The 26,551-nt window shown below is 36.1% G+C and overlaps 1 protein-coding gene across 3 annotated transcripts in view; it reads left to right on the top strand.

The window, feature by feature from the left end:
* The window catches only part of WWP1 (WW domain containing E3 ubiquitin protein ligase 1), a 118,998-nt gene that overhangs the window by 14,225 nt on the left and 78,222 nt on the right, over nucleotides 1-26,551 (top strand). For all 3 annotated transcript variants that reach the window (XM_080800212.1, XM_080800211.1, XM_080800210.1), the window contains exons 2-5: nucleotides 7,565-7,660; nucleotides 17,562-17,652; nucleotides 24,153-24,291; nucleotides 24,928-25,052. In XM_080800212.1, coding sequence (XP_080656338.1) covers nucleotides 17,583-17,652; nucleotides 24,153-24,291; nucleotides 24,928-25,052 — 334 coding nt within the window. In that variant the 5' untranslated portion in view covers nucleotides 7,565-7,660; nucleotides 17,562-17,582. The remainder of the gene's footprint in view (nucleotides 1-7,564; nucleotides 7,661-17,561; nucleotides 17,653-24,152; nucleotides 24,292-24,927; nucleotides 25,053-26,551) is intronic.

Here is a 26,551-nt window from a genome sequence, read left to right as displayed (position 1 = left end):
GTGGCAATGAAATCACATTGGTAAGGTGGACATGGACTTGGACAAGCCCAGAATTAGAAGGGCAAAGATGGGATAGGGTATAGGTGGTTTATAAGCTTTTACAGGATTTTTCTTTATAGAATTTTAAAGTTTTAGTTTTGTGCTATGTGGGTGTTTTTTTTTTTTGTTGTTTGTTTTTTTAATCTAACCACCCTAACCAATTCTGCAGGGTTAATGTTTTATTAATTGTGAATCTTCATTGAACATACATTTATTGAATGTTTAGTAAGGACTGAGCACCAGGCTAGGGGCTGGAATTATAAAGATGAGTTGTAATAAAGAAATTTATTGTGTAATAAAGGAGATAAAGAAATAAACATGGTTACAGTGCTGTGAAACATGTAGCAGCTAACTAGTCAAAAATTGGAGAGATGACACTTGAGCTGAATCATGATTAGAAATTAGGTAGATCAGGGTTGAGAGTACCCAAATGTTTCTGTGAGAATCACCTTAAACCACCAGCAGAGTTCCCCAGATGATTCTGTCATGTAGCCAGGTTGGGGAAAACTGGTAGTAGATTAGAAATATGTGTCATTAATGAGTTTGGGGTAAAGAGTTTTTCTGGAGAATACCAATTACCTTATTTTCTGTAGCTGAATTTTAATGAATGAAGGTGGCAGAAAGCATATGTATACATGATGCATTTAAATAACCAGGAGTAGTTTGATAGTTGCTAGAGTATGCCCTTTTCTCTTCCGGAACCTGTGCTCTAAATGGCTCCAATAATTAGTGTCAAATAAATAAAATCTTTAAAAAAAAAAAAAAAGGGGCACCTGGGTGGCTCAGTGGTTTAAGCCGCTGCCTTCGGCTCAGGTCATGATCTCAGGGTCCTGGGATCGAGCCCCGCATTGGGCTCTCTGCTCAGCAGGGAGCCTGCTTCACTCTCACTCTCTCTGCCTGCCTCTCTGCCTACTTGTGATCTCTCTCTGTCAAATAAATAAATAAAATCTTTAAAAAAAAATAAAAAAAAATAAAAAAAAAAAATAATTAGTGTCATTGCTTCAATTTTATTTATTTGTCAGACCGTGCACAAGCACAAGCACAAGCAGGGGGAGCATCAGGCAGAGGGAGTAGGAAGCTCCCCGCCGAGCAAGGATCCTGACGCGGGACTAGTTCAAAATATGAACTATTAAAAATGAAATGGAAAAAAATTTGCATGTCTGGGATTGTTACTGCTACTCCCCTGGACCCAAGTCTCTGCTGTTTTTGTCTCGAATTCCTTATCTAGCCATATGCTGTTAAAACAGGTAATGTATTCCTAGTGTCTCAAAGATTGCCTCCCTCAGTGAGGAAGCTGGTAGGTAAAACCTCCTTCTTAACTTTCTTCTCAGACACTTGTGGAGATAATCTGCATTCTCACCCATTTCTTTTTTCTGTCTAGCCTCAGTGCAGGCTATTTATGTCTATACCTCTGTTAAATCTCAACAGACCCTGCCTTCTCAGAGCTCTTGTCTTAGTAATCATCATTTGTTCTGTGACTTCAGCTTCTTCTGTCTGAAAATATGTTCAGGTCTCTTCCATCTTCCATCAAAAACAAACCTATGAGTACCTCACTTTAACTCTGTATCTTTTTTTTCTTTTACAGTTAAACATCTGAACAGAGGTTTCTTAAGCCATTGGCTTTTGGTCCTACCACTCTGTTAAAATTGCCCTGAAAAATGCCTGCTAACACCCATATTGTACAGTGGACAGTTTTCTTTCTTTTCCTGTCTTACTGTTACCATCTCTCAGAAGCCTTTCCTGACATTTCTTCACTCTTCCCACCAAATCTGATTTAGATGCTCCTCTTTTGTACTTCTGTAGTCCTGTGTCAGTGAGCTTAAAGCTGCTGATTTCCTTGTCTCTTTCCACTGCTAAATTATAAACTCAAAGAGCGTATCTCAGATGATTTTTGTATGCCTGCTGTTTAACACATTACCTGAAAACATGTCTGGTATATATATGCTGAATGACTTAATTCAGAAAAATTGTTAAAAGAAATGCCCAATATGTAGTTTGTTTATTGTGTGCTAAATGCTTTTCTTAGCACTTTGTCAGTATTAATTTATTAACTCATAAGGTAGGTATGAATTCATTTTATAGATTTAAAAACCGAGGCACTGTGAGGTAAAGAAGCTTGCCAAAAGTTGAATGTAGTAGTCAAGTGGAGCCAGAATTCGCGTCTAGGCAGTCTGGCTGCAGAATTTACACTCTTAATCACTATCTGCCACTTAGTAAATGGAATAGAAGTTAAAATCCAGATTCAAACTAGACTTTGGTAAATGATAGCTTCTTATTTTCAGTAGTTTGTTACTTTTCCCACCTCATTAGAAATAATTGGACTACCAAACAGACTGAAAGGCTTCCATAAGTGACAGTTGAGTTGTTCACAGGGCTTGATTTTGTTTCTTATAACTTCAAATGTTGCTAGATGTTCAGAGTCAGTTAAGTTTGCAGTAAGTGTACTTTTTTGGGGGGGGTGGGGGAGATCTTATTTATTTATTTATTTATTTGAGAAAGTAGAGAGGGGGTGAGAGAGGGAGAACATGAAAGAGGCAGAGGGAGAGGGAGAAGCAGACTCCCCTGCTGAGCAGGGAGCCCGATGTGGGGCTCAATCCCAGGACTCTGGGATCATGACCCGAGCCAGAAGCAGATGCTCAACGACTAAGCTACCCAGGCACCCTTGCAATAAGGTTTTTTTGTTGTTGTTGTTTTTTTTTAATTGTTAACCTCAGACTTGGAAAAGAGCAAAACTGGCACTTCTGTCAGTTCAGAATATAAGTATCTTTGCTATTTGATCCTCTGGACTGGCTTTTATTTTGGTGTGTCATCAGTATTGTTAGTTGAACCTCTGGTCTACTGTCCAGATTCTATTATTAATTATTTATTACCTTTTTTAGAGGGAATTTGCATTCTGCATAGGCCAACAGACCCTAAAAGTTTTGCTGGCTGGAAGTTTATATGAAACTCATTTTGCTTGGAAGGATGGGTGGTTAATTTTGCTGTGGATAGGTAACTATTTTGTAACTATTTCTCATCAATTGAAGGCAAGCATCTTGATAAGAAAAGCAGGTTAAGTTACTGTGATCGTGTTTGTGCTGTGACTGGAGTCTCGCTGGGTACAATGCAAGGGTGTTTTGAAGGCAGGGAAGTAGATGGAATTTGAAGTAACCAGAATCAAGAAGTAACTTGATTAGAACTAACTAGAGTGAGAAAAAGAATTAAGTAGCTTGACTGGCTATTGGACATGATTTTAATAGAGTAATTTTTATGTGAAGAACAGTGAGGAAGTAAATTGCAGGAATTTAATGGGCAGCAGTTCATTAGGGTGTGTGCCATGGTAATTTGAGGAGGCACAAGTTGGATTTAGCAAGGCTTTTGACTGTCTTAGTAAGGGTATACAGTAACAGTGTGAATGTTGATTTGAGGAGGGGAAAGAAGTTTGTATTAACTATATAACCAATGTTTATGTTGGTCATAGAGTAATTTTGAGAGCAGAGAGTTCACATAGTTTGGAAATGGTTAAAATTGGCAATAGACAGGGAATCTACAGATGGATCAAGATTTAGTGCTTATCAGGAAATTAAAATTGTGGTGTATGGTATTTCAGTGTAAGATTTGTATTTTTGCTTGTTAGCTTGAAGTGTCAGATAACATTAATGAGAGGAAAACTTAGGTCAGTTTATGGTAAAGCAAGTTTTCTGTGTAATTGCAAGGAGTAACACTTAAAAGATACAGTTGAATATAACTCACTGTACACAAGAAATTGAGATTTAAAAATAGGGAGAGTGAATTTATGAAAAGGAAGATGTGAGATATCTGGAAGAAAAAAGTCAGGAAAAGAGGTCTAGATTTGTTTTTGGTTTTCTTGTTGTTTAATTGTTTTTAAAGATTTTATTTGTCAGAGAGAGAATGTGAGCATAAGCAGGGGGAGTGGCAGGCAGAGGGAAAGGGAGAAGTAGTCTCCTCACAGAGCAAGTGGCCTGATAGGGGACTCAATCGCAGGACCCTGGGATCATGACCTGAGCCAAAGGCAGCTGCTTAACCTACTGAGCCACCCAGGTGTCCCAAGAAGTCTAGATTTGTGTTGCTGAAAAGTAGATGTAAAAATTGGAGAATGAGTGAGAACAGAACCAAAAAGTTGGGGGAAAATTAATGTATAAAACACAACCAAAAAGTTGGGGGAAAATTAATGTATTTTCCTCGTCTGGTTGAAAATCTGAAATTGAGTGGAGGTAAATAATAAGAGCTGGAGATAGTGATTTAGGAAATTTGGCATTTTGATGAGAAATACGTTTTTTTCATTATTTAAAAAAAAACTTACTGTGTTCCTTCTGTGAAGTGCCGTAATATAGTTCACTAAAAGGAACTTTAAAATTGACTGAAAGTGCAGAAGGATGGAGGAAAGGTGAGTTTATTAGAGCCTGTGATTAGGTAGGCATTTTTAGAGTAAAATAGATACCCAAACCGTAGTCAGAAGTTACAGAGTACCTGTGGATGCCCATCTTTATTTGTCCTTTGTCTGGTAGATACTGCAGGTGCTTTGTAAGTCACTGGAATGACAGTTTAAAAGTGTTGACTTTTTTTTTTTTTTTTTTTAAACACAATGGCACTTGTAAATTATCAGGAGGGTGATGTTCCTCTGTTTTGCGTTTAAGAGGATTAATCAGTGATACTTAGGCGGGTCAGTATGGACGAGTGAACTTTTTAAGAAATCAGCTGGCTTGTTTTTTGAAACTGCAAAGAGCTGTGAAAACATAGGGTAGTGATGACATTGCAACTAGGTGCTGGTAGAACAAAGAAGAGCTGGAGGGACTGGAGACCCTGAGTTAAGTGGATAGATTGTAAAGGGAGTGTGCGGTGGTAGAGCTTTTGGGCCAGCTACTGGCCAGTGGAATGAGATTGACCAGTGGAATGAGATTGGCCAGTGGAATACAAGGCTCTGGAGTTGCTGGAATATATGCAGAGACAAGAGTAAGGATGATGGGGTGTGGTGTGGGGAAGAACTATGGGCCTGAGTATTAAGAAGCTATTCAGGAAGTTGGAAATGCTTTTGGATCCTTAGGAGACCACAGTGGTGATTATTTGGAGGGCTAAAAAGCATTAGGTATTGGGAAAACTTCTTGCTCCTTCCTTTTCCCTTTCCCTAACATAGAGTCCCAGTGGTGTGATACTGAAGCCTGCTCATGAGTTGTCCCTGTAAAATTGATTTTTCCTTTCTGAATATTTAGGTCATCCAAAAATACAAAATTTAACAGGATTATGCTTTATTATTATAACACGATTCCACAGAAAAATCTCTTTGAGATACATCAAAAAAGCTGCCTACACAGAGCCATTATACTGTTTACTAAGGTTACCAAATACCATGGTGTGCCCTGAAGTGAGAGATTTGTGTGGGAACAGAACTAAAATGTGGATGGTCCTGGCAAATCTGTATAAGTCAGTCACCCTCTCTGTCCCCTTTTATAAATGAATTGAAATGATCAACAATTTCTTTTTATAAATGATCTCTATATAGAAGCAACATTCCTATATTATTAAAATTAAATCCCCTACTTTGTAGTCTGTACTTTTAGGAAATACTTATTTTCTGCTTTAGAGTTGCTAAATCTTGGGTATTTTAGGGCAGGAAAGCTGCTTTTTTCATTTGTATATTGGCCACTTTCATTGAGTTTTAAATTTTGTGCCATTGGTACAATAGTTTTGCTTAACTGCAGGATTCCCTACTCCTCCAAGTTCCACATTCATTAGATGGAACATTAGCACCTGATTACCATCCTGTCTTGTTACTAAAATTTTACTATGTATTTATATTGTCTTCAAAACTAGACTAAGTACTGAAGTTGGGATTTTTGTCTTCCACCATTTTTGTGTCCTTACCATGCCCACTTTACAAACTAGGCAGTCCATTAAGTGTGAAATTGATTCAGGCAGGTAGATATGTGACGGTAGTTTTCTGGCTTTTCCAACCCTTGATCCCATCCATAGCATGCAAAATGGATCAGATTTGTTGTTCTTTTTTCTTAATATTGCTTCTGAAAGTAAAAGTGTTCTTTATTTAAGAAAGCCAGGGGCACCTGGGTGGCTCAGTGGGTTGGGGCACCTGGGTGGCTCAGTGGCTTAAGCCTCTGCCTTTGGCTCAGGTCATGATCTCAGGGTCCTGGGATTGAGCCCTGCATCAGGCTCTCTGCTCAGCAGGGAGCCTGCTTCTCCCCCCACCTCTCTCTGCCTGCCTGTCTGTCTACTTATGTTCTCTGTCAAATAAATAAAATTAAAAAAAAAAAAAAAGAAAGAAAGCCATCTTGGGACACCTAGGTGGCTCAGTTGGTAAGTGCCTGCCTTCGGTTCAGGTCATGTTCCTGGGTCCTGGGACTGAGTCCTGCATCTGGCTCCTTGCTCAGCAGGGAGCCTACTTTCCCTCTTGTCTCTGCCTGCTATTCCCCCTGCTTGTATGTGCGTGGTCTCTTTCTCTGACAAATAAATAAATGAAATCTTAAAAAAAAAAAAAAAAAGCCTGACTTGAAGTAAGCAAGCAATTAAGGTACATCTTCTGAGTGGGGATTCAATAGGCCTATAACCTTGGAGGACTGAAACATAGTTAAGTTTCTGTATTCAGGGCTCCCTGTTTTTTGCGGTTGAATAATAACTCTTAGACAATTCTGTGGCATTTTTAAAGGCTTGTGCTGGACAAAATCCGCTTACATATAACTGGCCATATCCTTTGGGCGTAGTTTATGACCTAAATTCATTTGGATGAATAACCAGTTTGCTCAAAAGTTCGTTAAAACTCAGACTTTGGCTTTTCCTTTTGCCATAGTTGGTCACACAGCTGTTAAGGGGTAGAATAGGAGATGAAATCAAAATAGTAAGACTGAGGAGTTGGCTCTTAAACTTCATACTGTATTGTCTCACACAATTTGCTCCTCTTCTCCCTGTCCTGGTTATGGCACCTTAACCCAGATAGTGAAATGGTAAATTTTAGTTGTTCAGAATCCTTTCTAACTCTCAGCTGTCCCCAAACCATCTAGTCAAAGATCTTCCATATTTACTGAGTTTCTTCCCTCATGCTACCTGCTCTGGTTCAGAGAAACTCAAGAAACTCAATATTTTAAATGTAACCCCACTGCTGCCAAAGTTACTTTTCTGAAATGTGATTCTCGTTGTTGAAACCCATTGTTACCTATCAGATACTTCTATGATAAACTTCAAACTACTATGTTTGGTATATTTTGAATGTTGTATAAACTATTCCCATAGGATCCTCTACAATTTAGATTGCTCTGTTAGCCTTATCCCTTGATAATATCCTTTACATTTTTCAGGCATTCTAATAGCTCCCTGAATGCTCCATACCTTCTGTAGTTTTCTCTTAAAGAATTATACTTGAAGACACGGTTCAAAGATTGGTTATCTTCTGTGAACCCTTTCCTGATTCCTGTAATTTGGATTATCCACTTTTTCTTATGTGCCCCAGATGTACTACTTCACACTTCACATTTGTTTTAGTAACTGTTAACACTGAAAGCTATTTATTTGTTTACAGGTTTGTCTCCTCACTAGACTATGAGCTCCTTGAAAGAAGGAATCGTGTCTTATTCATCTTTATATCCCCAGTGTCTAGCACAGTTCCTGGTACATAGTAAGTGATGAACAACTTCTCTTTTAACTAAGATTATTATTTAGCACTCAGACTCCATATATTGATAGTTAATTATATCTCTCTAGACCTACATTGTCATAAAAAATATGACTATAGACTTAAAACACTTTTGAGGCATCATTTCCTCATCTGTAAAATGAGGGAACAGTGCCTCCCTACTCATACTGCATTATTGTAATGCCAGATTAATGAATATATATAGCAGTACATTGTATTTTAAGTGTCACACAACTTCATCTTATTAAATGGAGTATGGGAACTAATTGTATGTTGAATTTGATTATTTTATTTGCTTTGTTCCTTCCCTTTTAGGACAAAAAGTTACCAATTTTGAACAGTCTTTGTTGTATTTTGCTGTTTAAAGTTGCAGTTACTGATGATCAGAAGCATGTACTCAAAATAACAAACCCTGTGCTTATTTATCTTCTTTATTCTCAAGCAGTTAACTATCTAATTCAGTAATAAAGTTCCTCAATTTTCTTTTAATCTACCTCCAAATGAATTAATATCTTTGCCTTTCCTTAGATCCCTCGTCCTTTGTTCAGAGGAAGAATTGTCTTTTTCTTGGATGACTAATCACATCATCTGTGTGAAAGCTATGTCCTTTCCTTCTTTTCCTACATAGGCTATAGACGTACTCCCTTACCATCACACTTGATGAATTAATGATCTACACTTTATCTACGTCCTTGCCTTCCATGTATTATTGAAATTTTTAAAAATTCTGTAATTTGAACATGTTGGATTATGTGTAACATACAGAAATTAATAATAAAAACAAACATTTGGGAACTAACCACTTAAGAACTAACTAGGTGTACCAATACAATTGAAGAGGTACCTGTGAGCACCTCTGTAACCCCATGTTCCTATTTTTCCCTAACCCCTGAAGTAACTGCTATTCTGGATTTTTTATATCCTCTTTTTAAAATTACAATACCACAAAGGTATTTTTTTGTTCTGAGTTTAATAATTGTTTATAGCTTTTGTAAACTTCACACAAATGGTATTTTATTATAGAGGAGGACCTATTTTACAAATCTTTATACGTTCCAAAGGAAACACTCAGGTGGAATTATAAAAGAATACATAGAAAAATTTTCAGTGTGCACATCCTAGTTTATAACAAAATAGTGGTGGTGACTTATTTTTGGACTGTGTGGTTATTGCTGTGCCACATACAAAATAAAGTGCTTTATCCACAGTGTAGAAATACAGCAGAAGTATTTCCATACACTAATTTTCTTAGTTTGTGCAGAATGTTTCGATGAGATTCACAGTGTACTCCTTGGAAGAGTGACAGTATGTCATTTGATTGCCCTTTGGACCTCAGCATTTCTTTAGTGGGTTTCATTCAGTTGTTTGTTGATTGTATAAGCATTTGAGACTCAGGATCCACAGTGTTTCCATGTATCTGAATTTCTTTCTCAATCACGGAATTGTGGTATTTTCAAAGGAAATGCATAGGAAAAGATGAGGACATGTTGACTGCCAAAATAATTCATTTCTTTCTTCTTTGTGTTTAAGAGTTGGAAACATTTCTTGATGACCTCAGTGTATAATGTTAAATCTTAAAGGTGGGACTGAGTGAGGGGAAGATGTTAATACTCAGAACTCCGTTTGTATTTGTATTTGTATTTTTTTTTCATTCACTATCATGTTTCTAAGACCCATTCATGTTGCCTACAGCTATAGTTCATTCTCACTGCTGTATGGTGTTCCATTGTGTAAGTCAGCCTAATTCATTTAACCATTTTTCTACCAGTGGACATTTGAGTATTTTTCTTTCTTTTTTTTTTTTATTTTTAAGTATGCTTATATTTGGCACACAATTACAGAATTTCTGTACTATGTACCTAGAACTGCTCATTGAAGGACATACAGATTTTCTGGTTGTTTTCCAGCAACTGTACCAATTTTAACACCTGCTAGGAGGATTTTACCAATTTAAATACCTAATAGCAGTCTCTAAGAACACCTTCTTTGCCTTTTTTGGGCCATTTTTTGGTACTGTCAACATTTCTAGTTTTTATCATCCTAGTGAGTTTATTTTTCTAGTGTGTTTAAAAATGACATCTCATGTGGTTTTAACTTGTATTTCACTGATGAACAATGCGATTCTCCATCTTTTCATATACTAATTGGCCTTACAAGTTTCCTTGATCTATAAAATTTCTGTTCAAGGTTTTTGCCCATTTGACTACTTGTGTTGTTTTTATCCTACCTTTTTTTTTTTTTTTAAGATTTTATTCATTTATTTGACAGACAGAAATCACAAGTAGGCAGAGAGTCAGGCAGAGAGAGAGAAGAGGAAGCAGGCTTGCCGCTGAACAGAGAGCCCGATGCAGGGCTCGATCCCAGAACCCTGAGATCATGACCTGAGCTGAAGGCAGAGGCCTTATATCCTGCTTTTGTAGACTTTCTCCTGTAGTTTAAATACAAGTCTTTAATCAGCTTTGTGTTTTATAAATATCTTCCCATTCGTAGCTCTCTTTTTAATTTGCTTTATTATGTTTTATGATAAACAGAAGTTCTTGGTTTCCATATAGTCAAAATACTCACACTTTTCTTTTTTGGTTGGTATACTTGTTTAAGAAATCCTTTCTTGGCAGGGCACACACACAAAAAAATTTTGAGTTTTCTGCTCAAATTTCTTCTAAAAATTTTGAAGTTTGTCTTTGAAATGTACATCACTAATCCATCTTGAATTGATTTTGTGTATGATGTGAGGATCCAATTTAATTTTTCCATGTAGATAATTTTAGTACTATTTAGTTGTCCCTTTTATTCCTCAGATCTGCATTGTTACATCTGTTATGTGAGGATATCTTTACGTACCTTGGGTCTCTTTTGGGGTCCCTGTTTTGTTTTGTTTTATTTACCCTTCATCAGTCTTGCCAGGTATTTATTTGTTTTAGTGTTTCCTAAGAATTCAAACTTTGTTAATCCTTTTTTTTTCTTTTTTCTTTTTCCTTTTTTAGATTTTATTTATTTCAGAGACCCAGCGAGCATGTGTGTGAGCAGGGGGAGGGGGAGAGGGAGAGAGAGAAACCTAAGCAGACTCTGTGCTGAGCACAGAGCCCGAAGCAGGGCTCAATACCACTACTCCAAGATCACCAACCGAGCTGTAATGAGGAGTCCAATGAGCAACTGACTGAGCCACCCAGCCTCCCTTTTGTTAATCCTTGTTACCTTTCTTCTACTTCATTAGTTTCATTTCTTTATTATTCTGTACTTTTCTGGGGTTTACTCTGTTGATTTCTTTCTCGCTTAAACAAACTGGCCTATTAACTTACTAATTTTCAGCCTTTCTTTTCCTAGTGTAAATCTTTAAGGCCATAGATTTGCCTCTGAGTTAACTTTTGTTGTATCTGTTGTATCCTACAAATTTTTATGTGATACCTTCAGTTCTTAATATTAAAAAAAATTTTTTTCAGCACGGTTTCTTCTGACCCATGAAATATTTAGAAGTTTTATTTTCTATTTGTGTTTTTAAAATTATCTTCCATTATTGCTTTTTTAAAAGATTTTATTTGTTTGAGAGAGAGAGAGAGAGTGTGAGTGTGCGCGCACGTGCACGCAAGCAGGGGGGGCAGAGGGAGCAGAAAAGCAGACTCCCTGCTGAGCAGGGAGCCCAATGCAGGGTTCGATCCCAGGACCCTGGGATTATGACCTGAGCCAAAGGCAAGCCTTTAACCAACTGAGCCACCCAGATGCCCCCTATTATTGTGTTTTTGTTTTGTTTTGTGTTTGGTCACACGCCTCAGAACAACATTATACATATTCTTTGAATTCAGTGAGATTTTCATTATGTCCCAGTATGTATTCATTTTCTGTATGTTCATTTATGCTTGAAAAGAATGTTTATTTTCTAATAGCTGGGTATAAGGTTCTGTATATGTTTGTTAAGTCCTGCTTGTTTATCATTTTTTTATTTTTATTTTTTGGTCTATTTAACCTATGAGAAATTGGAGTGTATTGAAATCACCCACAACAATGCCAGTTTATAAATTTCTTTCTGTAGCTACAAAAATCCTTTGAGGCTTTTTTCCCCTCACCAAGAAATGTTGAATTTGTCTGGATATTTTGTCTTGTTTGGATAGATACTTGATTTGCTCAGGAATGCTTTCAGGGTAGCTAGAGAGTAGGGAAAAAGTGCAGGATGTGGAGGTCTATTCTTTATAGACTTCCCCCTCATTTTAACCTAATCCATCAGCTCGGAGAGTGACATACTTAGAGTACTGAACTTACAGGCTGGGTTCCTCAGTTGTCCTTGGCTCAGGTGCAGATTTGGACCTTTTCTCTCTCTCTCTCTCTCTCTCTTTTTTTTTTTTTTTTTTTTGGCGTGGGCTCCAAGCCTATGTGGAGCCCAACACAGGGCTCAAACTTAACAATGATGAGATCAAGACACTTAACTGATTGAGCTACCCAGGCGCCCCCAGATTTGGAATTTTGATCCTTTTTGCCGTGTTTCCTTTCAGACTCCTTCCATTTGTCTTTGTTCCCTTCATATCTTGGGCCCTGCTGGACTTCCCGCTTCTACCTTTTTGGACACTCACCCCATCTAGTTTATTTTTACCTTTCCAGGTTGATCTTCCTGTGATGGTTGAGCTGGAGATACTTTCCTCTGATCCTTTGTAGGAGATTGCCATTCTGTTTGAACTCTGAAATCAACCTTAAGAATTAACACTTCACTTCACCCAAGCATCCACTTTTGTTGGAAGGGAAAGCATTACCTTTAGCAGCTGGTCGGGTTTGGGAAGATGAGAAGTTGGAGAGTGGCAGTCTTCTGCTGTACGAGTATTTCATTTTCCAGATTTCTCACTTTCTCTCCTTTGTGCATCCTGCTCTGGCTGCTAATGCAGCTGAGGTCCCAGTTTGAGAAGAGAAACTTCCTGTCCTTGACCATTCTTGCTCCCGAGTTTTTTCACTTCACAGCCTCTTGTAAGGCTGTCATTCTAGTTCACAGCCTCTTGTAAGGCTGTCATTCTAGTTCTGGTTCATCTAGCTGATGCTGCGATTTCTCCTGTTCTTCCTGGAGCTGCTTTTCAACTTGTTGTTCTCTTATAGCTGGGTTAATAGGCCTTGCTGCTCCACACATAGAAGCTGCTTGACTAGACTGGGAGGTAGTAGCCAAGGAGTCATCTTCCTTAGGAGTACTCTGAAGCTTTAGATTCAGTTTGGTTCTTTGGGATGACCTCTGTTATTGTATCTGTAATCATCCCCAGAATAATCATCTTTGGAGTTCCTCAGCTGAACATCATGTCTATCATATTGGTCTTCCTGGTGGTCCCACTTCTCTGTAGTCATCATCTGTGTTGTACCCACTACCACATATACTTCTGCTGTTTCATCCTGGAGTCATACCCTCAATCATAGTCTCTGTTAGCAATCAGTGGTAATCATAGCAATCCTGGCCTCCATAATAATCATGATGTTTGCCTTCCAAAACTATCATCACCTCTTCTAGGTAGATAGTCATCCAGGCTGTCTGTCTGGGTATTTTGTGAGAATCCCAATTCTTTGCTCCGTCAAAAGAATTGAGCATCCTTGTCTTTATCTTGAGCTTGGTCAAGAGTGTCCATTGGGATTTTGTTAACCAGAGACTCTTTATTGAGGCTCAGGGTACCAAACAAGGAAGGCAGGTTCTCAAACCCTATGTGGTCAAAACCTTTCAACCTCTCTGGTTTGCTGGGTTCAAATGGTAGATGCACTCTACTGATATTTAATTCTCTTAAGAATTCCTTAATGTGGACTTCTGTCATGTCATCACAAGTTGTGTTCCCTAGAGAAGCAGCAATTTGGGAAGATAGCTCTGCTTGATACTAGCTTGCCAGGCAGCCTGTGGAGCAGTGGTCAGTTGGAGGTGCCTTACACATATTGTCATCATTACTGTGCCACGTGGTTGAAACATCTTCCAGATCAGTCCAGCTTACTGGTTTGGGGACAGATATGCTTCCCCCACCAGTGCTGCCATCCTCAGCCAGGAAGTCTGTTAGGGAGATAGCCTTCCCCATCTTTCTTGCTGAGGCCACTATGTGGGGAAGCATTTTTTTTAAAGCATGCAGATTTACAGTTTTAGGTCTGCTTATTTGCATGTTGTATCACTTTCTTTGTTCTCCTTAATAATGCTGTTTGTCTGCTATTACCACTGATCCCAGCTTTCTGTTACATCTGTCTAGTATGTTCTTTTCCATATTTTGCTTTCATCTGATCAGTATCTTTACTTGGTAGGTATCTCTTATCTTTTGAATGTATCTGTGTATTTTTTGTGATTATTTCAATGTTTGGACTCTCTTACTTTGTGCTTTCTTATAGTTTTGGTTATTTATGCTTTTTTTCCTATCTAGACTTTTTGGATGGATTGAGTTGTTAGTTTTTTGAAATTCTTTTCTACTCTGCTAGCTTGGAAATTATAGTCTATTTCTATAATTTTATGATTACCCTTGAAATTCTTCTGGGAATGCAGTACGGTCTAAAATTAAAGCAGATTATAATCCTTCTGCTGAACAATGCAAGGATTTACACAGTTAACTCCTGTCCTTTTCTCCCCTGCCTTGCCCCCTCTCTTACATGCTTCTGTTCATTGTTCCATATATTAATGGTTTATACTGGTTTTCTTTAAATACCATAATGAGAAGTTGCTACTTTTTTCAGACAAAATTTATTTAGATACACTTGTATGCTTACCAGTTTCTTCACTCATCTTTCCCTTCTTGCCTCTTAGAGCATCTTTCTGTGGTAATTTTGTTCTTTTATGAAACATGTTCTTTAGGTTTTCTTAAAGGTCTACTGTTGATAAACTCTATATTGGTTTTTCTGGCAATGCCTTAATGCCTTTCATATACCCCAAAGAGAATTTTGGTGGTTGAATAATTTTTGACTCAGTTCTTTGTAGATAAGCTTGTTCTCTACCTTCTATGCCTTCATTGTTGCTGTTGAGAATTCTGCTATCACACTAGTCGCTTGTTTGGTGTGCAGTGTCTTTTCTCTGACTGCTTTTTATCCTGGTCCTTTTTTGGTGTCCTGCATTTTCACTCCTCTGTGGCCACTTGTGAATGTCTTTGTTTATCCCACCTTTTATTTATTTATTTATGTATACATATCTATATCTATCTATCTATATATATATGTATGTGTGTATATGTATATGTGGATGCATAGATGAATGTATATATACACATACATATATATGCTGTATTTCTTAGAATTGTGGATAAATCTCTTTCATTGTTTCTAGAAAATTAAGTCATTTTCTCTCGTAGTGTGACCTCTTCTTTTTTCATTTCCAGGGATATGAGTAGAAATATATGTCCAATTAGCTTCATGTCTTTTAGCCTTCCTTTGCTTTTTCCATCTCTTTATTTCAGTACTACTTAATAAATGACTTTTTCAGATTCATATTCAAATCTGATGATTCTCTTAAGTTCTATCTAATCTGAAAAAACTGGAATTTAATTAATCATATTGACATTGGCTCATTAATTATGACAAATGTGGCATACTAATGTGAGATGTTAATAAGGGGGAAGCTGGGGTATATGAGAATTCTGTTATCGTCATAACTTTCCTGTAAATCTGAAACTACTTCAAAAATAAAGAGTTAAAACAGGGGTGCCTGGGTGGCTCAGTCTGTTAAGTGTCTGCCTTCAGCTCAGGTCATGATCCCAGGGTCCTGGGATCAAATCCCACAGCAGGCTTCCTGATGGGGGAATGCGGGGTATGGAAGGAGTCTGCTTCTCCCTCTACCTCTCCCCCCTGAACATGCTCTCTCTCTCAAATAGATAAATAAAATTTTTTTAAAAAGAAGAGTTAAATTTTGACTCTTTTTCAAATATGCAATGCCATTTTTCTTTTTGCTTGACCATGTTTTTTTGTTTTTTTTTTTGTTTTTTTTTTTGCTTGACCATGTTTTATCTTACGTTGCTAACACTAAATTTTTAAAAGTTTATACTTAATAATTATAATACGTAAAAATCCATGTAGGATCAGAAACTATTATTTTTTGTTTCTGCTCAGTCGTGGTGGCTTGTTTTCTTGTAAGTTTGATTTTTTTTTTAACCGTAGGCTCGTAATTGGTTGCTCTTTGTTTTGGGTAACCCCAGTGGCTTAAATTGGAGTGCTTTCCTGCAAGCATAATGTATATGCTGCTTCTGTGCTACAGGTTACAGCTGATTTGGGCTTTTGCTTCTTGTGGGAGTCTCAGCTCCCTTACCTTGGAGCAGACCCAATGCTTTCTTGATCCCAGTACTACTATCAGCTTACACATGCAGGGCAATACTCTAGTTAAAAAAAAAAAATTTTTTTTTTCCACTTACTACTACTCACTGTCCTCTTCTTTTTCAGCTCAGTTAAGAAAAGCATTTTTTCTGCTATTACATGGGGTGGGTATAGGCTTGATACTTTCTTATACTTCTTGAGAACATAGCAGTGTTCAGAAACTACACTGGTTTTAATTTATTCAGGATCTTTTACACTGAAGCAGGAGGACCTTTCAAAATATTTAGTGTACCAGCTGCTTGAAATTGAAAACCTTCAGTTTCTATTGATTTTCTTCATTTTCCATTGATCACCTAAAGCTTCTATTCCCATTGCTTTTCTCATATGCACATGACAGCTGAGGTATCTGCAGGTGATGTAATCCTTGAGCCGGTTTTCTCATCTGCAGAATGACGGCATTGGTCTGAATGACATCTCACAATCTGTGAATTTGTATTAACTAGAATTAGTTGATCACATAGTATGCAGCTGTTCATCTTTTTATATACATAAGTGCATACATACAGGCACGTAATATATGCAACTACAATTAAGAGAGTATAATGATTTTAGGGTATTAGATTCCTGAATTTGGGGGAAGGGTCTAAATGGAGCATAGAAGATACTGCAAACAGGGAAAAACAAGAAATGTTTTTATATGTTATATTCATTAGTATTTCTCAGTCTTGACCAGAATGTTCCACTTCATCCTTTAGTGGGTTAAGGGGGGGATAGAAGTTTTAGCCTTAAAATATTTGTCATGCAGAAGGAAGCCAAAGTAGCTCAGCTACTTTGTATTTTATTTAAAAAGTAAAAATTGACGTGGAGGAAGGGAGCAGAACATGAAAAAAATTATCGATAAAAAGAAACGTGTAAAATTTACTGGGGACATGACAACTAATGCACTAAGTACTGTGGTGAAAAAGTATGATAAAATGCCTTGTTTGGAACAGTTGATGAAATTACGGAATGTGGGCTATCTAATAGAGACTAGTAACATACTAGTTAAATTCCTGAATTTGATCATTGTTCTGTTGTTAAAGAGCATATTTTTATTAGGAAGTATACACTGAAGTATTAAAAGATGAAGGGGCAATTTACTTAGGTGGTTCAGTTAAGTAATCTAGCAACTAAATAAATACAGTATATAATATATAAAAAATGTATATTTGTAAGTCAACAGTAGAGAGGGGTTGGGGGGTGGGGTAGGTGGGTGCTGAGTATTGAGGAGGGCACGTGTTGTGATGAGCACTGGGTGTTAATATGCAACCAATGAACTGTTTAACGCTACATCAAAAACTAATGATGTACTATGCAGTTGCTAACTGAACATAATAAAAATAAATAAACAAACAAATAAATAAACGAACACGTAATGCAGGATTCTTAGCATCATTATGTATTTTGTTCAAATTGACCCAGATACTTTTCATTGGCCATATTCTTCTGTAATGCTTTAGTACTAAGTTATAATTTTAAATGGAGGACAGCTGTGAATATGTCATTTGATGAGTTGAAAATAATCATATTAGGTTTGGTTTCTTAATTGACTCAAACAGTTTTAATCATATTGAAAGTTATACTCTTTATCTAACACATGATTAAATTAACTTTTTAATAGGTATAAGCTGAATATTGGGACATGGCCACTGCTTCACCACAGTCTGATACTAGTAATAACCACAGTGGAAGGTTACAGTTACAGGTAACTGGTAAGTTATTTTCATAATAACTTAAAATAGTGATTCCCTGATAAAACTTTTTTGAGACCTAATTGAGTAAACTTATTCTGCAGTTATCTTTTCTTTTAGATTCATACTGTGATGTCTTTGTTGCAACAGGCCTTAAAGATAGAAACTTGCTAAAAGTTTTTTATTTATTCAGTAAATATTTATTGTACCTGTGCTGGATGAAGAGAAGATACATCCTCTTTGGTGGTGGGAGAATTTGGGTATTAGAATAAGCATCTTTGAACTGGTCCTTAAGTGGTTATTAGGATGGAGAAGGATGCGGAAGGCCTTTTTGCATCTATTCACACATCCAGTCATTGGGAAATATTTAAGTGGAATTACATGTATGAAAACACAAGGCTCTAGTTCTCCAGGAATTTATTGTATAGTGTTGAGACAGGTTTGTTTTATATGGAGAATTGCCATGCAGAGTGACTATTAACTTGATGCAGTGAGAACTGAGAGGAAGGTGTCTTTAGTCTGCTTGGGATCTGGATGGCCTGCAGACACAGGAAAACAGGGGAAGAGAAGTACTCACAGGGCAAAACAGTTTTAACTCCAGGAGGAGTCAGAATTCATCTCAATGCAGAAAGCATTAGAGGGAGAAGGAACATTTGCAGAAGATGGGAGAGTCTTGGTTAGGAGACTTCAGATAATTCATTCATTATATATAAACAATGTAAATACCTGTAAGATAAAAAAAAAATACCTGGAGGTAGAATATATACTGGAGGGGTGGGGGAAGAAAGGAAGATAGTTTGTAATAGCCAGAGACTGGCAATGGAGTCCGAGTTAGACAATGAAATAAGTATATGTGCCCAAAGGAGCCAAGTTCTAAGATAGTATTGTTAAGTCAAAGGTGTAGAGTAGTGTGCATACTATACAACCATGTGGATGTTAAAAAAAAAAAAAAAAAAAAGGAGGGTTGTGTATGCAGCTCTGTGCTTAAAAATACTAGAAATTACATTTGTCTCGGGAGGGGTGGGATTGAAGCCAGAGTAGGAAGTCTGTAATTCCTATGGTACTTACTGCTGTGAGGTCTCTAGGAATTTTCAGTGACCAGAGCTAGGAAATGTTTATTGTTTTAGAGAGAAAAAACAAATCCTGAGTTCATGCTGATAGTTCAAAGTCAGAATAGTTGTAGTCTCTAAATACCATGTTCCATTAAAGGGAGAAAAGAGATATTTTTTACCTTATTTGACTTTGTATTTGTTGCTTTTCTCTTAGCCCAGAAATCTTAATTCCAAATGACAATAACACAATTGTATCTGTGTTATCCTGAAACACACACACACACACACACACACACACACACACACACACACACACACACACACACATATATTGGCAATGTTAAAATTAACTGAAAACAGCAGGCCCACTCATTGCAGTTTAAGAGTTCTTTGTGAGGTTCCCCACCCCCACCCCCCGCCTTCCAGGATGTATAGTCAGAATCGCAAATTTGAAAGTAACTTAATATAATTTTCCATTTGGTTTTACCACTAACTGGATAATCGGTTAGGTTTATTGCTTTCATTTATTTTTATTTAGTTTTGTTTATTGCATGTAAAGAAAGCATTTATATAGCTCTGGAGTTAAAACTGTTAAATCAAGGTACATTTGAAGAGGCCTGGTTACTCCATGCCATCCCTTCCACCTCTCTCCATTACCTAAAAACGTACATAAACATTTTTATTAGTTTCGGTTTATTTTCCCATTGCTTTTTGAAAATGTAAGCAGATGTGTACAATATATATATTCATATATCTCCTCCCAACCTGGCACTTAAGGTACTTTTCTGTACCTGACTTTTCGTCATGTAACAGTTGTAATCTCCTGAGGTTTCCTCCATAGTAGGGTATATCCCTTTTTGTTGCTGCACAATAAATACTCTGTTGAATAGATGTACCAAAGCTAATTCAACCAGTCTTCTGTTGATGGACATCATGGTTCTACTCTTTGCTGTTACAAATAGTACTACAATAAATAGCTTTATGCAAATGCCATTTCTTGTTTTTGCTCATGTTTCATTAGGATAGAAGCCAAGAATGAGATTGCTGAGTCAAGGAGTAAACACATGTAATATTGCCAGTTATTGCCATATTCATCTCTATAAGATCTGTACCATTTTCTGTTCCTAGCTATCTAAGAGAGTGCCTATTTCCCCAAAGCCTCATCAAAATATGTTATCAAGCTTTGGTTTTTTGACAGTTAGGTAAAAAGTGGTATTTAAGATAGTGTCATTGTAAATATCTTTTCTCTCATTATGAGTGAGGTTGAGCCAGGTTTAAGGGATATTGTATTTCGTTTTCAGTCAACCGTGGGGATGTATATTTTGAAATAATTCCCTGGATGATTCTGATGTGTACTCCACTTAACCGCTTACATAATTCCTGATATTTCTTCTTTTGTTTGATATAAGAGTCTTAGAGCCACATTTTTGGTTTTCAGTGTTATTTGTGCAGGACTTACCTGTGGCCACCTTATCTGATGTGTAACTTTCTTCCTGGTCTTGACCTTTCTGTGAGTTCTTAGTTGAAATAACAAAAACCTGATCTGACTGAATTGAGCCAAAAAGAAACTTACTGAAGAGCTACAGGTAGCTCATGGAATCACCAGAAGTCTAGAGAACGAGTTGGTAAATAGGTGTGGAGTGAGAAGTGCAAGTAGTGCCAGTATATGGTATTTATCTTTTTGAGTATCAGTTACTGTTCTCCTTTGAAATACAGTGGTGCTCTTGAGAAACTGAACTGGGACATATGCTAGATGGTACCAGATTTTAGGCTTTTCTCCATTCTCTTCTCTTCTTGTCTTTATCTTTCTTTCATTTTGTTGATCTGATTTTTTTTAAATACAAAGCACCTTAAAATCCACAGTCTTACTGATTTAACAATACCTTTTGGAATAAATATTTATTGTTTTACCAGTTAAGACCAAGAATCAGAGTAAGTTTCTTCTGTTAGTAATAGGAAAGCAACCAAGATTTTTGGACTCCCAAGTTGTCGCTCCTTTTATTAGAGAACAGTGACCTCTGTGTTGATCTTTCTTCCTTCCTTCCTTTCTTTGTATTGATATTTCTTTTACTTTTAGAATAATCAGTACCATGACTAAGGCCCTTCTGCTGTTGCAGTCTGGCAGGTTATGGTCTTGTAAACTGAGTTACTCTATTAGCTGATTTATTTTTATTCCTATTTCTGTTTTTGACCCATAACTGATTTGGCAATAATAAATAAGAATATGAACATTGATCATGCAGAGCAGGAAAAATGTAACAGAAGAAAATCGAAGAGAAAGCTGCCTACCATAATATGGTATTAATACAGGAATGAAGCATGCACATAAACATAATAGCACCCAGATGAGTATCAGCCTTAGTAGTTGAGATTTCAGGCTTTCTGCAGGAAATGGTGAGAAACAAAATGCAAGGCATGTTAAAACAGACTCGAGGTTGAAAAATTAATGGGCTCTTATATTCACATTTGCGATTTGTTTTGGTATTGTGTCTTCTAGTACCTTGCTATCATTTTTTAAATTTTATTGTGTTCATATGTATCATCATATTTTTGTATGAATGTAGTGAATTACGAATTTAACTTTACTCTTTTCAAATGCTTCAACATTTATGGAATAATCTGTCTTTTCCTACTGATGTGAAATGCCACCATTGTCATATACAAATATCTTACTCTCTTCTCTTCAGTTCTGTCCTTATATCATAGTCAGACTATTTTAATAACTTCATTTTATAGTACTTTATTTTTTCTGTTGTATAGTACTTAAAAAGTATATTGGGAAAAATCTCTCATTACTTGGTAATTTAAAATATATCTTCACTCTTCTTGAATTTTCTTTACCTTTCAATTGAATTTTAGAGTCTCCTTCCCTTTTCCTCTGTTGGTGTGCCCCCCAAAAAACTCCCTCAAAACCATGTTAATGTTTTCATTTAGGTCATTTAAAAATAATTTGTTAAATTAGAGATAATTGAAATATTTCAGTGTGAAACTTCAAATCCAGGAATATATCATGTCATTCCCTTTAAGTCTTTTATGTCCATCAGTGAAGTTTTATAGTTATCTTCATGTAGATCCTATACATTTATTAAGATTATTACTAGGTTTTTTTTTTGAGGGGAGGTGTTACTGTGAGTGGGATTCTTAAATTCTCTTTCTTTACATACACATATACAGGACTCTCTCTTTCTGATAGATTTTTGGTATTTATATAATGATATTTTGTGTGTAACACAAAGGCAACTTAATAAATGAGAAAATGAAGTTTATCCTGTTAACTTCACTAACTAGGATTCTTAATTGAATTAATAAGGTTTATCTTTACTTAAAATTGTAGCATTTTAGTTACTTATATGTACATTTTTTGCCATCATATTATACATTTTTTGTGAAATTGAGAATTTTAATCTTTTAAAAATCATTTTCCTTACCTTGCCGATGCCTAATGTTATTGAAAACTTTGCCAATAAAAGGTATGCAGTGGATATATTTTGAATGTATCTGCAATTAACTCAGACGAGTTAATACTATGTAGTAATTACTAATAATAGAGTAATAGTTGCTAGTTCTTAAATACAGTATTTTCCTTTGAGTCTCTCTTTCTATTCTTTGGATATTAATTGAAGAATCTAGGGCACTTGGGTAGCTCAGTCAGTTAAGCATCCAATTCTTGATTTTGGCTCAGGTCATGATCTCAGGGTTGTGAAATGGATTAAGCCCTGCGTCATGCTCCATGCTGGGCCTGGAGCCTGCTTAAGATATTTTCTCTCTCCCTGTGTGTCCCGCTCTCCCACCCTCTTTTTCTCTTTCTAAAAAGAAGAAAAACTAATTGAAGACTCTACTGTATTTCAAATACTCTTCTTCTGCTGCAGCATTTATCACTTCATATTTCAGTGATTTCTTCATGTGACTGTGTTACTGTTCTTTCATCATAGAATAGAAGCCTATATTAGCTTATGTTCCTATCTTTAACATGTGATACAGGCGTGGCATGGAAGGGGAAGGGTATTCCCCTTTCTCAGACTCACAGTATTCATAAGTAATAGACTGTAGAGGTGATCTTGGTAAGTTGTTACTGCTGCTTGGTAGTCAGTACTTTGCCCTGAAAATTTGTACTCCTCATTTGAATTAGTAGTTGCAGAAATAATATTTAAAAGTAATTGTTTAGCCTAAATTAAACAGGTCTATCTCCAAATCAGGCAAATCTGATATAAAATTCACTTCATGAATGGTTGTGATTAATTTCTCAAATGACATTTTGAAATTAATGTTTTTATTTGAAAAAGCAAATACTTCCCTTGTTTTGGAAACGAACTTTCCTGGTAAAGCAATTTTTTGAAGTTGCCGAAGTTTATCTAATTTTCAGTAGGCAAGTATGAAACACTACCTGGCAGAGAGGTTCATAGGTATGTTGAATCTGAAAATACTTCCTTTCTTTGGAGGTTTGATGCAGTTCAGTATTAAATTCAAACTATTGGCAAGGATGTGGAGAAATTGGCACCCTTGTATCCTGCTGGTGGGAATGTAAAATGGTACCGCCATTTTGGAAAACAATCTGGCATTATTCCACAGAGTTACTATACCCAGCAGTTCCACTTCTAGGTGTATGCCAAAAGAAATGAAAATATATGTCCACGTAAAAACTTGTGCACAAATGTTGAGCAGTATTACACACAATAGACTAAAAGCAGAAACAACCCAGATCTCTATCAACTGATGAATCAATAAATAAAAAGTATACCCATACAGTGGGAATATTATTTGTTAGTAAAAGGATTAAAGTACTGATACATGCTACAACATGGATGAACCTTGAAAGCATACTGAGTGACAAAAGCCAGTAACAGAAAACGATGTGTTGTGTGAATCCATTTCTGTGAAACGTCCCTATTTAGGCAAATCTATAGAGAGAGTAACTGTTGGTTGCCTAGGGCTGAGGGGGGGACTAGGAAGAAATGTGGTGACTGTGTGGGGTTTCTTTTTGGGGTGATGAATATGTTTTTAAAGTTGCTTGTGGTGATGGTTGCACAACTGTGAGTATATTAAAACCATTGAATTGTACAAATTAAATGGGTGAATTACATGGTATATGAATTACGCTTCAGTAAAACTTAAAAATTCAAGTGGTTCTCAGGTATTATCGATAGGCCTTTTGTATTGTTTCTTCATTCTCCAATGAAAAGAGTTTAAGTTGCCTAAGAAGCACAGTTCCTTTTTTTTTTTTTTTTTTTTAAAGATTTTATATATTTGAGAGAGAGAGAACAAGAGAGGGAGAAGCAAACTCCCCCCTGAGCAGAGAGCCCGAGATGGGCCTCGATCCCAGGGCTCCAGGATCGTGACCTGAGCCAAAGGCAGACACTCAGTTGACTGAGCCACCCAGGCTCCCCCACAGTTCATTTTTATTGATTGATTCCTACAAAGTACTACTTTTTGTATACCTATATTCACTAGTGGTTATCATGTTTCTGTTAGTTTCTAGTGCCAAACTAAAAAGAAAAAAGAACTGGTTTGGAACAGCAGTATATACAGAAGTAATTGTAGATGGAGAAATTAAGAAAACAGCAAAATCCAGTAGTTCTTCTAATCCAAAATGGGATGAACAGCTAACCGTGTAAGTACCTTGTATAGAGAATGCAAGATTTCCCAAAGGAGGGGGGGCGTATGCCCCTTAGAATGCTTTTGGTTGTTCTTTTGTTGTAGTTGGATAATCTCGAAGTAAGTAGTATTATTTTCCAGTGTGAATAGGCAATTTTAAGTATGAAAAGATTTTTGGTTAGTTTTGTTTTCTTTAGAGAGGAAACATAGTAATTCTTGCTTTTTGGTTTATTAACTGAATTATTCCATACAGCCATATTTTCTGTTATTGTCTTGTAAAAAAAGACAAAATCACCGTTAACTTTGTCCTTTCTAAAACATTATATTATAAATTGTATATAGTAAAATTATTAAAAATAACATCATCAGTTCTCTTAAATATTTAGGAGTTTGTTCAGATAGAACTAGTGTTATTGTGAAATCTCAACAAGACTCTTACCTATTCGTGGTGTTCTGGTTTTGTGATTATAGGAATTCTTATCTAGTTATTGAAGTCCTAGTGCACTTGAAGGGAAGTAATTGGTTTTATTTATAAATCAGATAGTTTGTTGTTTCACACAATATTTTTTCTCAAAACTGAATTCATGGCTTTTTAAAAATTACTGAAATAAATGTATATTCCTGTATTTTTGTTATAATTTTACCCTTACAGAAATGTGACCCCACAGTCTACATTGGAATTTCGAGTTTGGAGTCATTATACTTTAAAAGCCGATGCTTTATTAGGAAGAGCAACAATAGATCTGAAACAAGCTCTGTTAATACACAATAGAAAATGTAAGTTGTTCTAATCTTTGTTTCTTTAAAAATTTATTTTAGATACTTTCCAAAGTATTCTGAAGTCCAAAAGCAAAAACAGTTTTGTATTTATAAAAGAGAACTTTAGTTATTGCCTGTGATTGCTTTTAAGTTTGTGGCTCTGTTGAAATAGTAAATACATACTCTGGCCTTTCTCTAACAGATTTATAAAATGGTCTTAGTCATCCACGAGTACCCTGTTACCAGTGATCATGAATGGTTTATTATTTACTAATTATGTACTTTAAAACTTGAAAAAATGATTATAATCTGAGCCTACTCTAACTTGGTTGATAATTTGTACAAAATAAATTCTAACTCTTTAATTTTCTTACTAATAACTAGTTCATTATAGAAAATACAGAGAATATACAAAATTACAGAGGAAAATAAATTGTTTGTTATTCTACTATCCAAGGTTAAGCATTCCTAATAACTTAGTCTCTTGTCTGTTTCCTGTTCATAGATATAAACCTTTTTTTCTTTGTATCTACTCATTTATCCCCTGCTTTTTTTCATCTAATAATTTAATACAAATATGTTTCCAGATAATGACATTTTTCTAGCCTGGGTAAGATGGTTTTTAAGCTTCACTTATTTGTAAATCTCCTATCATTGTATGCAAAAATAGGGGGGGATATACATACTTTTATAATTCTGGGGTGAGAGTTTATTGTTTTTAGCAATTTTTAAAAAATATTGTGTGATCCAGAGATTAAAAGCCAGAGTTCCAGTTTATGATTCAACTGATCTCATATTTTTTGACATTTAGGCAGTTTCACTCAAACCAGTGCCTCTGTTCATCTTATTTTCTTAGAAATTTTCTCATTCCTATAGGTATGCTGAGTTACAGGTAAAAATGCTAATGTTTTAAATAATAAGGGGATTAAATTTTTTTTTTTGTTTTTGATGTAGTGTTTGGACATAAAGAGTTAAGAGTCAAAAAATGTAAAAGCCATACTAATTTTTATATACACAGATTTTTTAAAAAAAATATATTCTTCTGAAGCAGTGAAAGTTTAATTCTCTGCTGTGCCATGGCTTCTGTTCATGCAATTCATGTTGGTTATAGAAATGTCTTAAAGGCATGTGATACCTTTCCTGGTCTGATGGTTGCTGTATATCTATTTTTTTCTTGGCTATATAGCATTATTGGTGTAAATACATAATACCTCAGTTAACTTCTGTTACATTACAATTAATTTCAGAATTAAATGTTTGGTTTAGCCAGTTTATATGCTGTTTCTGCCCTGGATTAAGCATTTACATGAGACCCCCTTTTTTTTTAAACAAGTATAGTTGACACACAATATTATGTTAGTTTTAGGTGTATATATAGTAATGTTAGCAAGTCTGTACATTATGCTATACTCACCACTGGTGTAGCTACCATCTGTCACCATGCAATGCTGTTACAGTACCACTGACTGTATTCCCTGTGCTGTACCTTTTTTCCTGTGCCTTATTCATTTCATAGC

The sequence above is a fragment of the Martes martes genome (genome assembly GCF_963455335.1).
Source record: "Martes martes genome assembly, chromosome: 4".
Lineage (NCBI taxonomy): Eukaryota > Metazoa > Chordata > Mammalia > Carnivora > Mustelidae > Martes > Martes martes.
This window is presented reverse-complemented; position numbering and strand designations above follow the sequence as displayed.